Source organism: Schistocerca americana, chromosome X (assembly GCF_021461395.2).
Source record: "Schistocerca americana isolate TAMUIC-IGC-003095 chromosome X, iqSchAmer2.1, whole genome shotgun sequence".
Classification (NCBI taxonomy): domain Eukaryota; kingdom Metazoa; phylum Arthropoda; class Insecta; order Orthoptera; family Acrididae; genus Schistocerca; species Schistocerca americana.
This window is the reverse complement of record NC_060130.1, coordinates 220,745,198-220,757,609: the sequence shown is the minus strand read 5'-3', so window position 1 is coordinate 220,757,609 and position 12,412 is coordinate 220,745,198. Positions and strand designations below refer to the sequence as shown.

The 12,412-nt window shown below is 43.2% G+C and overlaps 1 protein-coding gene across 1 annotated transcript in view; it reads right to left on the bottom strand.

Annotated features, from left to right (window-relative positions):
• LOC124556462 (sodium channel protein Nach-like) overlaps positions 1-12,412 on the bottom strand; it is a 166,404-nt gene that overhangs the window by 41,091 nt on the left and 112,901 nt on the right. The window contains exon 6 of the mRNA XM_047130412.1: positions 1,114-1,204. Within this exon, the coding sequence (XP_046986368.1) occupies positions 1,114-1,204 (91 nt within the window). The remainder of the gene's footprint in view (positions 1-1,113; positions 1,205-12,412) is intronic.

The following is a 12,412-nucleotide window of genomic DNA, read 5'->3' as shown; positions in this document are numbered from 1 at the left end:
CTAAGTGCCAAACTCCATCTCATAATTTGGGATAAACCAGGTTCAAAAGCGGCACCCGCTAGTTCAATAAAATAAGCCTTACTCCTCTTAATTACTCCAGAAATAATATCCGTCGTGGTAAGGAAACCTAACAGAGAGGCTAGGCGGGTGTACAGTGGAATGAAGATTGTCCGAATAGTATACATAAAGTGTGGAAGTAACTAGCAGGGGAAGAATTAGAGGTCTATATTGGTTTGCTTATATCTTCTGGAGCCAACAGTCAGGGAGGGAGGACGTAAGTGAACAGCGGAACGAGGAATAAGATAAGGCTTTCATACGTTTTCTTAGAGTTGACAATAAGGAGACAAGGGCAGCTCATAGGATTCATGATAAACTGGTTGCATGTAGAGAAATTTGAGAAAGGCTTTCTTCCACATAAAGTCCAGGTTTTGACGTAACTTTTGACGAACATCTTTTTACGTTTAGAGGGAAATGTCCATTTCGACACAATATGAAAAGCAAGTCTGCTAAATATGGTAGGCTCGCGATTCTAGAAATTCATTTTCATCTAATGGACAGATTTACCCGAGAAAAATTGGTTCAAATGGCATTGAGCACTATGAGACTTAACTTCTGAGGTCATCAGTCCCCTAGAACTTAGAACCAATTAAACCCTAACTAACGTAAGGACATCACACACATCCATGCCCGAGGCAGGATTCGAACCTGCGACCGTAGCTGTCGCGCGGTTCCAGACTGTAGCGCCTAGAACCGCTCGGCCACTCCGGCCGGCTTACCTGAGAAAACAACCAGGCCTACAGAGAGAAGTAAATCAGGCTTCCAGAGTCATGAAACATTTAATTGCAAAATAGTTCTACAGAGGCCGCAAATATTGTAACTGAAAATTTTTTTGGTAGCATCTCTTACTGAGGAAACTGCTGGCGGTGAGAACTGAAATTCCTAAGGAGATGCGGCCAAAACTAAATTCATCTGTTTTTAGATTTCCTTATTCCATATCACTAGCATCACATATACCAAAGAAATCATCGGCAACACCAAGCTGAAATAGTGCTGCTAATCTGGTCGTTACCGTCGTGATACGGTACGAAATCGTAGTAATGGGACATGGCTCACCTTCACTAATTCTCCTTCATCAGCGCTGATTGAAACGTCAAGGGCCCATTTTTCATCTGTTTCTCTGATAGTTTCAACTTCAAAACTGCCTCTGCAAAGAGGAACAAATAATATGAAGCATATAGATTATGAGTAGATGTCTTAAAATACAGTACTGATAAAAAAGCACAGTGAATTTTAAAGATAGAATAACAGAGCGTAACGATATGCAGAATATATGTAGCATCATATGTGTTATTTGTGTCACAGACTACTTCTTTCGAAGTAATTCAAATCAGAGGAAAAATTGTGGTTAGATTTTCTTTCTCATAATGAATACGAGCATCTTTCATTATTCCTTCATCAGTCTGTGGAGATTAGAATGACAGTTCCTTTTGTATCTTTATAAGCTTATACTTATGGACTGTGGTATGATATGAAGAAGACTGATGACGAATTGGGGTGCAGGGGGGACGGTGTGCAGAGCCAGGCAAACAGTGGCAATTTTCTAGATTGTTTCACTGCGGCTCCCCACTGTGAAACAGTGCTGCAGCTCCGGCCTCATCCAGTAACACTGACCCCAGCAGCAGCACATGACACAACCGCCTCTGGCAGTGACGACTCTAGTCCTGGCGGCTTCGGCAACTACGGCTGCAAGTTCGGTGGCACGACTCTAGCTGCCGTCGCTGTCCAGTAGGTGACTTGACGGCAGTGAGCCACTCCCCAGCGTTTATGGCAAGCAAAATGCATCTCAGACCCTGCTGGCTCGATGTGACGGTGGCCTTAACTCCAGTGGTCTCAGAACGGACTGCCCTGTCACAGAACCGAACTGTGGTCCACGAACAGCGTTCCGGATGGTGCTCCAAGCGACACAGCCCGGTGGTAGTAGAGATACGATACTAACACGAGAGACCTTACAAGGGAACCTCCCCATCGCACCCCGCTTAGATTTAGTTATAAAAGGGCACAGTGGATAGGTCTTGAAAAACTGAACACAGATAAATCTAGAAAACAGGAAGAAGTTGTGTGGAACTATGAAAAAATAAGCAGAATATACAAACTGAGTAGTCCATGTACAAGATAGGCAACATCAAGGAGAATTGGAGCTCAGTGGTGCCGTGGTCCCGTGGTTAGCGTGGGCAGCCACCGAACGAGAGGTCCTTGGTTCAAGTCTTCCCTCGAGTGAAAAGTTTATTTTCTTTATTTTCGCAAAGTTATGATCTGTCCGTTCGTTCATTGACGTCTCTGATCACTGTAATAAGTTTAGTGTCTGTGTTTTGCGACCGCATCGCAAAACCATGTGATTAATAGACGAAAGGACGTGCCTCTCCAATGGGAACCGAAAAAATTTGATCGCAAGGTCATAGGTCAACCGATTCCTCCACAGGAAATCACGTCTGATATATTCTATACGACACTGGTGACGGCATGTGCTTCACATGACAGGAATATGCTGTCGACCCACCTAACTTGTACACTTGGCGAATGGGTAAAAAGATTCTTCTACCTTGCCCGATTTAGGTTTTCTTGTGGATGTGAGAATCACTCCCAAAAAAGTGATGAAAACATGAGAGTTTGTCACATAAACTGAAAATAAAACAATTAAAATTTCCATTCGAAGGAAGACTTGAACCAAGGACCTCTCATTCGGCAGCTGCCGACGCTAACCACGGGACCACGGCACTACTGAGCTCATATTCTCCTTGATGTTGCATATCTTGTGCATGGACTACTCAGTTTGTATATTTTGCTTATTTTTTCATAGTTCCACACTACTTCCTCCTGTTTTCTCGATTGATCTGTGTTCAGTTTTTCAAGGCCTATCCACTGTGCCCTTTTATAACTAAATCTGAGGGGGGTGCGATGGGGAGGTTCCCTTGTTAGTACAGAATGGCTGCTCTTGCTTGGGCTTTGTTGTGTCTTGTGGCATGCGTTCTAGACACTGCAGAAACTGCCGGTGTGGAAAGGCTTCTGCCTTTAATCGCTTACTGACTGCTATATCAGCTGTTTCCACACATGTACTGTAGAAAAGTTGGGAATGTTTTCAAAGAGATAGTATCGACAGCAATTGAGGGATATATACCACATAAATTAATAAGTGATGGTACTGATCCCCCATGGTACACAAAACGGGTCAGATCGTTGTTGCAGAAGCACCGAAAAAAGCATGCCAAATTTAAAAGAACGCATAATCCCCGAGATCGGCAAAGTTTTACAGAAGTTCGAAATATGGCGCGTACTTCAATGCGAGACGCTTTTAATAATTTCCACAACGGAATTCTCACAGAAAACCCAAAGAGATTCTGGGCATACATAAAGCACACCAGTGGCAAGACGCAATCAATACCTTCACTGCGCGATAACAACGGTGAAGTCACTGATGACAGTGCCACTAAAGCAGAGTTATTAAAGACGGTTTCCCGAAACTCCTTTACCAAAGAAGACGAACAACATATTCCTGAAGTCCAATGATGAACAACTGCCAAGATGAGAAACATAGAAGTAGATATCCTCGGAGTAACGAATCAGCTTAAATCACTTAATGAAGGCAAGGCCTCCGGTCCACATTGTATACCAGTCAGGTTCCTCTCAGAGTATGCTGATAAAATAGCTCCATATTTAGCAATTATATACAACCACTCGCTCCCAGAAAGATCCGCACCTAAAGACTGGAAAATTGCTCAAGTCACACCAATACCCAAAAAGGGAAGTAGGAGTAATCCGCTGAATTACAGGCCTATATCAATAACGTCGATTTGCAGATGGGTTTTGGGACATATACTGTATTCGAACTTTATGAAGTACCTCGAAGAAAACGATTGGCTCAAATGGCTCTGAGCACTATGGGACTCAACTGCTGAGGTCATTAGTCCCCTAGAACTTAGAACTAGTTAAACCTAACTAACCTAAGGACATCACAAACATCCATGCCCGAGGTAGGATTCGAACCTGCGACCGTAGCGGTCTTGCGGTTCCAGACTGCAGCGCCTTTAACCGCACGGCCACTTCGGCCGGCAAGAAAACGATTTATTGACACACAGTCAGCAGGGTTTCAGAAAATATCGTTCTTGTGAAACATAACTAGCTCTTTATACTCATGAAGTGCTATCGACAGAGGATGTCAAATTGATTGATTTTTAGATTTCCAGAAGGCTTTCGACACTGTTCCTCACAAGCATCTTCTAACCAAACTGCATGCCTACAGAGTATCGCCTCAGTTGTGCGACTGGATTCGTGATTTCCTGTCGGAAAGGGCACAGTTCGTAGTAATAGACGGAAAGTCATCGAGGAAAACAGAAGTAATATCCGGCGTTCCCCAAAGAAGTGTTATAGGCCCTCTATTGTTCCTGATCTATATTAACGACATAGGAGACAATCTGAGTATCCGTCTAAGTTTGTTTGCAGATGATGCTGTCATTTACCGTCTTGTAACGTCATTAGATGATCAAAACGACTTGCAAAATGATTTAGATTAGATATATGTGTGGCGCGAAAAGTGGCAATTGACCCTGAATAAGGATAAGTGTGAAGTTATTAACATGAGTACTAAAAGAAATCAGCTAAATTTCGATTAAGCGATAAGTCACACAAATGTGAAGGCTGTAAATTCAACTAAATACTTAGGAATTACAATTACAAATAACCTAAATTGGAACGATCACATAGACAATATTGTGGTTAGAGCAAACCAAAGACTGCCATTCATTGGTAGAACACTTAGAAGGCGCAACAGGTCTACTAAAGAGACTGCTTACACCACGCTTGTCCACCCTATTCTGGAGTATTGCTGTGCGGTGTGGGACCCGCATCAGGTGGGACTGACGGATGACATCGAGAAAGTACAAAGAAGGGCAGCTAGTTTTGTATTATCTCGAAATAGTGGAGATAGTGTCATGTATGTGATACGTGAATTGGAGTGGCAGTCATTAAAACAAAGGCGTTTTTAGTTGCGACGGAATCTTCTCATGAAATTTCAATCACCAGTTATCTCCTCCGATTGCGAAAACATTCTGTTGGCACCCATCTACATAGGGAGAAATGTTCATCACGATAAAATAAGAGAAATCAGGGCTCGCACAGAAAAATTTAAGTGCTCGTTTTTCCCGCGTGCCGTTCGAGAGTGGAACGGTAGAGAGACAGCTTGAAGGTGGTTCATTGAACCCTCTGCCAGGCACTTTATTGTGAGTAGCAGAGTAATCACGAAGATGAAGATGTAGATGTACTGCTGCAGTGCATGGTGCGTGCTGGCACTTTTAGCCAAGCGCCTTTGCTGAAGAAGAACAGACAGTGACTTAGGCCGAATGATAAGGATATAAAAGCTTGGTCCTGAGGTATGTCAACAGTTGAATTTGTGGTGGAAACGCCCTAATAGCACCATTTCTTACTTGTAATAAATTCATCTATGTGTACCAGTGCACCAGTTAAGCATAATCAAGAAATGAGAGTACATTTGATGGACAATAAATCACGAGCTGTCATCTTGCATTGGAAGTTAAGCTTGCCGTGCAGCCAGGAGAGCACATTTGGTTCTCACGCTGGCACAGCTGACGCTGGCTACCGAGAAGCGCGAGTCATATACTTGCTTAATGCAGCGTGCAATACGTTACACATACTCTCTATAAATCTGAAGAAGTACTATTAAATATTAATTGATCTTTTTCATACTTGGTGTACCAAATTCTATGGCTAACACAACCATACTGCTAAAATTTCAAACCAATAACTTCAGTACTTTCGGAGATACACATATTTGCCTAAAACACGTAATAACCGTGGTGGCATTGTGAAACGGAGTTAGGGACTGTAATATATTCACCTATAGTATCAATTGAAACTTTAAGTTGATATAATCCTATTTTCTGGAATTTTCTTTAGTTTAATTACTACAGATTTTTGGCATAATTAAAAGTAGTTTTGGAAGTTATTATTTCGTCGTGTTTTGATTGTATGAGTGTTTTGGAGAGACTGAGAGCGTGGATGGAAGACATATGTAAAGTGAGAATGTGATATTACATTAAAACTATGTAAATGTGGGCATGAGAATGCTGCTGTGCAGTAGGGACATTTGTGACGTATGTCCGAGTGAGCTCGATTTTGTAAAAGACAGCCAGAAGGGGAGTTCAGTATTAAATTTATTAGTAATTTCTTTTGTGGAAAAGAATCGTATTTTGTTTTCATTATATTTTATTTAGTTTCATAATTACGAGATTTATAGTTTAAATTACTTGTGGTGATCTGATTGGCTGACATAAGAAATACCGCGAGTGTAGAAGTGCTCGAGATGATCTGATTGACTGCTTAACATACTAGCCAATAGGAATTCATATCTTCCCGCCTTAAAACTATGAGTCGAGAGAGTCGCTCGGAAGCCGTCTTGTGGTAAACACCTATGTTACACAGCGTTGATAAAATTTGTACGAAAATGAAGAAATTCGCGAGTCTGAGCGGTTCTCGTGTCCATGCCGAAAAGCGACTATAGTATTGTGTATTTTGTGGAAGTTTGAGCATTATGAGTGGTGTATTTTATGAGATATTTGAGTGTGAACCGTTCATGTCGTATAAAAACTCCGCGTAAACTCGTACAGCTTACAAGACATGGCGAGCACTTCCTTACAAGAAGCCTGAACGACTGAACGTGTTAATTCGCAAGTAGTCGTGGGTCAGTGGCTATTTAGGACGTTTAAAATATCGGGTCTTACTAAATATCTTCTGGCTGCTTTTGGGTGTTACAAAAACAAAAAAAAGGTTCTAAGCACTATGGGACTTAACAGCCATGGTCATCAGTCCCCTAGAACTTAGTACTACGTAAACCTAACTAACCTAAGGACAGCACACAATACCCAGTCATCACGAGGCTGAGAAAATCCTTGACCCCGCCGGGAATCGAACCCGGGAACCCGTGCGTGGGAAGCGAGAACGCTACAGCACGACCACGAGCTGCGGACGTTATAAAAACAGTCAGTAACATTGTGTAATTGATCTCGGGATGCGAGATACGGACTCGGTAGCCGGTTTATGTGTTTTAAAGACAATAAACCCACTAAAAGGAACTTTTTACCTTTTTTTCCGAATTACTCATGCAAGAATTGCATCAAACCAATCTCAGGACTGAAGACCACAACAACAACAACAACATGCCAGAATCCCGAACATTCGAAAGTTTAACTAACTTTTAGATAGACGGAGTTATTGAGCCTTTTGCGTGGTAGGTATTTAGTCGAATTTTCATCAAAGCTGCTTTTGTCGGCTAAACCAGTATCTACCATCGCAGAGTGAATGGGCGAACAACCTGAAACCTATCCACGTAGATGGACAGATTGTTTAATCAATAGTGAGAGTGCAACCCGCTCTGCCTCATTTGGTGCATTTAGCGGCCTGGAAAAGTAAAGTTCAGTGTCGAACGAACTTAAAAAGCAGTGGTGTAAAACCCGTGACAGAAAGACCCACGCATGTGCAGATAAACTTTTGAACTGAAGCGATAGAGGAAGGGCTTAAATAAAGTGTAGATACTGTGAACAATACTAGCGGAGGGACAGGACACAGCAAGCAGAGAGGACAGCGAAATACAGGAACGCCGACGGAAGCAGCTGGCAGCAGCGTCCGTAGCAGATCGGCAGCCAGGAGCAGTTGGCAGCCGTGGATGGTGCTGTGAGGTCCCAGGAATTGGACCGGAGCTTGCAGCCTGTGGCGGACGGATCCGCAGTAGCTTCATGCCGTGCTCACAACGTGGAGAAAAAGGTAAGTAGTGTTTTGCTTCGTTTGGTTTGTGAATGTGGAAAGAAACTTGCCAACATGGAGGAAAGTGATGTGCCGGTAATAAGTGAAAGGGAGAAGGTTATAGATTTTGATAATTCAGTACTTGCAAATGACAATATGAGAGGAAATTTTAGTTTTAATGTGTGTAAAATTAATGACCGTGGTTATCCAAAATCAGTATCTGATACTTAAGGGTCAATTAATGGGCAAGACATAGTGGAAGCTGATGTTAAGTTCGCACCAGATTTTGTGAAGGAAATAAAAAGGGAGTCAAGTTCTGAAGTTGAGGAAAAAATATATACAAGTACTCCTGCTCAAAAAATAAGAATGGAACAAACACCTGGTCCTAATGTTAAATTAGTACCATTTACAGTCACTGAAGCGAAAGTAGAGACAGCATTGGAGGCTGGTGAGTAGAAATGTAGCATTGCAATCATGTTCCTAAAGGTTATGATACAAATTGGAGGTATTAGCATTGCTATGAATGGAGTGAATAGTAAAATAAGTGGACTGGGTATGGATATGAGTAACAGGAATACAAAAGTAAATGAACTTGGGCCTGATGTGGATAGTAAAATAAGTGGATTAGTTTCTGAAATTAATCAGGGGTTTATAATACAGTCAGAAGAGTTTGAAAATAAACTGAAAAATTTTAAAGAGGAAATTCAGAGGGAAATCGATCACAGAATTTTAGGTTTAAATGATACTGTAAAAAATGAGATGCCACAGCTTAACGAAAGCGTGAAGGGCAAATTTGCCACGCGAAACAAGAATGTAAAAATAATACTGGAACAGTAATAGGTGAACTAACTACCCATATAAAGCAAGCTGCTGAAGGTAGTAAACAGCTAGTCCTGACTTGACTAAAGTACAGGCCAAAGTAGATCATACTGAAAAACAGTGTAATGAGAATTATAAAATTCTGGGTAATAAAATTAAGGAGGAAAGTGACAAATGTAAACTGTTTGGAGGACAAGTGCGAGCAAATAACTGCTTTAGAAACTAACTTGTCAGAATTTAGTACACCAGTAAATGGTTACCTACAAGAGCATAACAGTAGTGGCCATGTAATAATAAATAGTGTTGCAGAACCATCTGAAATTGCCTATGTTAACCACAGACAGTTTTTGAGATTTGGTCCCAGTATGAGTGTGCATCCCAAAGAGTTCTGGAGGGATTTTGAGGCAGTGTTGCCTAGGACATGAAATGGCAAACAGGAAATAGGATTTGTGGTATCTAATCTTATGGGAGAAGCTCGTGTTTGGGCAAATTTAGCTGTAGACAAGTATTGCAATGTGGAAAGCTTTAAACAGACTTCTTTGAGGAATACTGGGAAAAAAGAAAACGGATGGAAGTATTAAACAGCTTTTGGTCAGGTGAAAAGTTTATCCCATAGAAAGACACTATGAAGAGGTTTGTGCAGAAGTGGGCAACTATATTGTCTTATATGACTACCAAATTAGGAGCAGAACAAATTATAATGGGGCGAGAAAACAAATTGCTTTTATACCTGCGAAATAAACTAATTTCTGCACCCAGAGAGAACATTAACAAGTTCGTTGGTTACTTGTAAAGGGTAGAGAATCTTTTGAAAGAAGAGGAAAATAATAATAGTGATTAGAGGGCTCCTACTAGGCAAAATGAAGTGCAAGTAAACAGAATAGGTGTGCAGAGGGCTAACAATCACAGATGAAGGTCCAGCGGCCGAGAGGGGTTTTACTGGTATTAGAAATTACGACAGGAACAGGAATGACACGTATCTGAATCTGCAATCAGCTGAGAGAGCAGAACAGCATTACAGACAGCCGAATGTTCAAAATGTTCAAATGTGTGTGAAATCTTATGGGACTTAACTGCTAAGATCATCAGTCCCTAAGCTTACACACTACTTAACCTAAATTATCCGAAGGACAGACACGCACCCATGCCCGAGGGAGGACTCGAACCTCCACCGGGATCAACAGCCGAATGAACGGAACGCTACCGCTAATGGCAGAGTGGACGACGAGGAAAACTAGTAGCATCTGTAAGGGTGCTAGCGTTGCAGACTGCCAAAAGGTTGGTTAAACCGCTAACAAAGCCCTTTGTAAGGTAGTAACCAACACAACAACACAGTGGTACAGGTACTATAAATTTAACGGAGCAAAGAGAGGAAGTGATAATACACTCCTGGAAATGGAAAAAAGAACACATTGACACCGGTGTGTCAGACCCACCATACTTGCTCCGGACACTGCGAGAGGGCTGTACAAGCGATGATCACACGCACGGCACAGCGGACACACCAGGAACCGCGGTGTTGGCCGTCGAATGGCGCTAGCTGCGCAGCATTTGTGCACCGCCGCCGTCAGTGTCAGCCAGTTTGCCGTGGCATACGGAGCTCCATCGCAGTCTTTAACACTGGTAGCATGCCGCGACAGCGTGGACGTGAACCGTATGTGCAGTTGACGGACTTTGAGCGAGGGCGTATAGTGGGCATGCGGGAGGCCGGGTGGACGTACCGCCGAATTGCTCAACACGTGGGGCATGAGGTCTCCACAGTACATCGATGTTGTCGCCAGTGGTCGGCGGAAGGTGCACGTGCCCGTCGACCTGGGACCGGACCGCAGCGACGCACGGATGCACGCCAAGACCGTAGGATCCTACGCAGTGCCGTAGGGGACCGCACCGCCACTTCCCAGCAAATTAGGGACACGGTCCCGCACACCGTTAGGCCGTCTTCCGCTCACGCCCCAACATCGTGCAGCCCGCCTCCAGTGGTGTCGCGACAGGCGTGAATGGAGGGACGAATGGAGACGTGTCGTCTTCAGCGATGAGAGTCGCTTCTGCCTTGATGCCAATGATGGTCGTATGCGTGTTTGGCGCCGTGCAGGTGAGCGCCACAATCAGGACTGCATACGACCGAGGCACACAGGGCCAACACCTGGCATCATGGTGTGGGGAGCGATCTCCTACACTGGCCGTACACCACTGGTGATCGTCGAGGGGACACTGAATAGTGCACGGTACATCCAAACTGTCGTCGAACCCATCGTTCTACCATTCCTAGACCGGCAAGGGAACTTGCTGTTCCAACAGGACAATGCACGTCCGCATGTATCCCGTGCCACCCAACGTGCTCTAGAAGGTGTAAGTCAACTACCCTGGCCAGCAAGATCTCCGGATCTGTCCCCCATTGAGCATGTTTGGGACTGGATGAAGCGTCGTCTCACGCGGTCTGCACGTCCAGCACGAACGCTGGTCCAACTGAGGCGCCAGGTGGAAATGGCATGGCAAGCCGTTCCACAGGACTACATCCAGCATCTCTACGATCGTCTCCATGGGAGAATAGCAGCCTGCATTGCTGCGAAAGGTGGATATGCACTGTACTAGTGCCGACATTGTGCATGCTCTGTTGCCTGTGTCTATGTGCCTGTGGTTCTGTCAGTGTGATCATGTGATGTATCTGACCCCAGGAATGTGTCAATAAAGTTTCCCCTTCCTGGGACAATGAATTCACGGTGTTCTTATTTCAATTTCCAGGAGTGTATTTACTTATCAGGAAAACGTGGCAGAATTTTGCGAAAAGTTTGGATGAAAATCGCAAATCTAGGAACCAGGTTAGCAAGGAACAGGAGTTATCTGATAAAATTGTGAAGCAGAATCGTAGTCTAACTGAGTACTGCCATACTATAGATTATCCTGTAGGGAACGTGGAAGAAAGCACTGTATATGGTAAAAGTGTAGCGGAGGAAGAAGATATACCGACAGATGAAATTTTAAGTAGAATAGAGGAGCTTCTGCCTGATAGTGAAGGAACAGTTTCAGATGTCGAAGAAGGTGGAGTGGAAGAAAGCTCATCGAATAGTGATGCAGCTACAGAAATAGATGACGCTGGTGGTTATTTTGAAAGTTCTGACAACATAGAAGGAAGTCTCGCAGAACTGAGCAGATGAGGGAAGGTGAATTTTTGGAGAAATGTTTTGACTTGTCACTAGTAGACAGATTAATTAAAGCTGCCACAATTAAAGAAGAAGAAGACCCCATAAGAAAGTGTGTTATTTCCGCAGAAGGTATAGGATTCGTCAGACGTGAGGTAGTGAGGGATTTATTGGAAGAACGAGATTCGGAAACTGTTGAAGAATCATCAGAACAACCGATAATAGAAGTTGCAGGTTTTATGAGAAATTCCCTTGCTTACTTGATAGTGGTTCAGATGTATGTGAAGTGTCAAAAAATTTTGTAGATATTATTTCCAATCGTCTCCAGAATAAACATTGTAGTAGCCACAGGTAAAAGTAAGAAAGTAGTAACTCACGAGGTCATATTACCTATAAAGATTCAGGGTGAGCAATTGTACCAGAACTTCCTGATAATTTTCTGGTTAAGTCTGGAGATGTTGGTAGGGGCAGATTTTTTGCAAAAATACAAAGTGAAGGTCGATTTCGGGAATTACGAGGCTATCTACCATTATCGTAGATGGAAAGTACTTGACAGTGCCATTTACAGGAAGAAAGCGATATCCGGCAGGTGAACAATTGATGTACCTATCCGTTGCTGCAGGAAAAAAGAGGATATCGTAGGT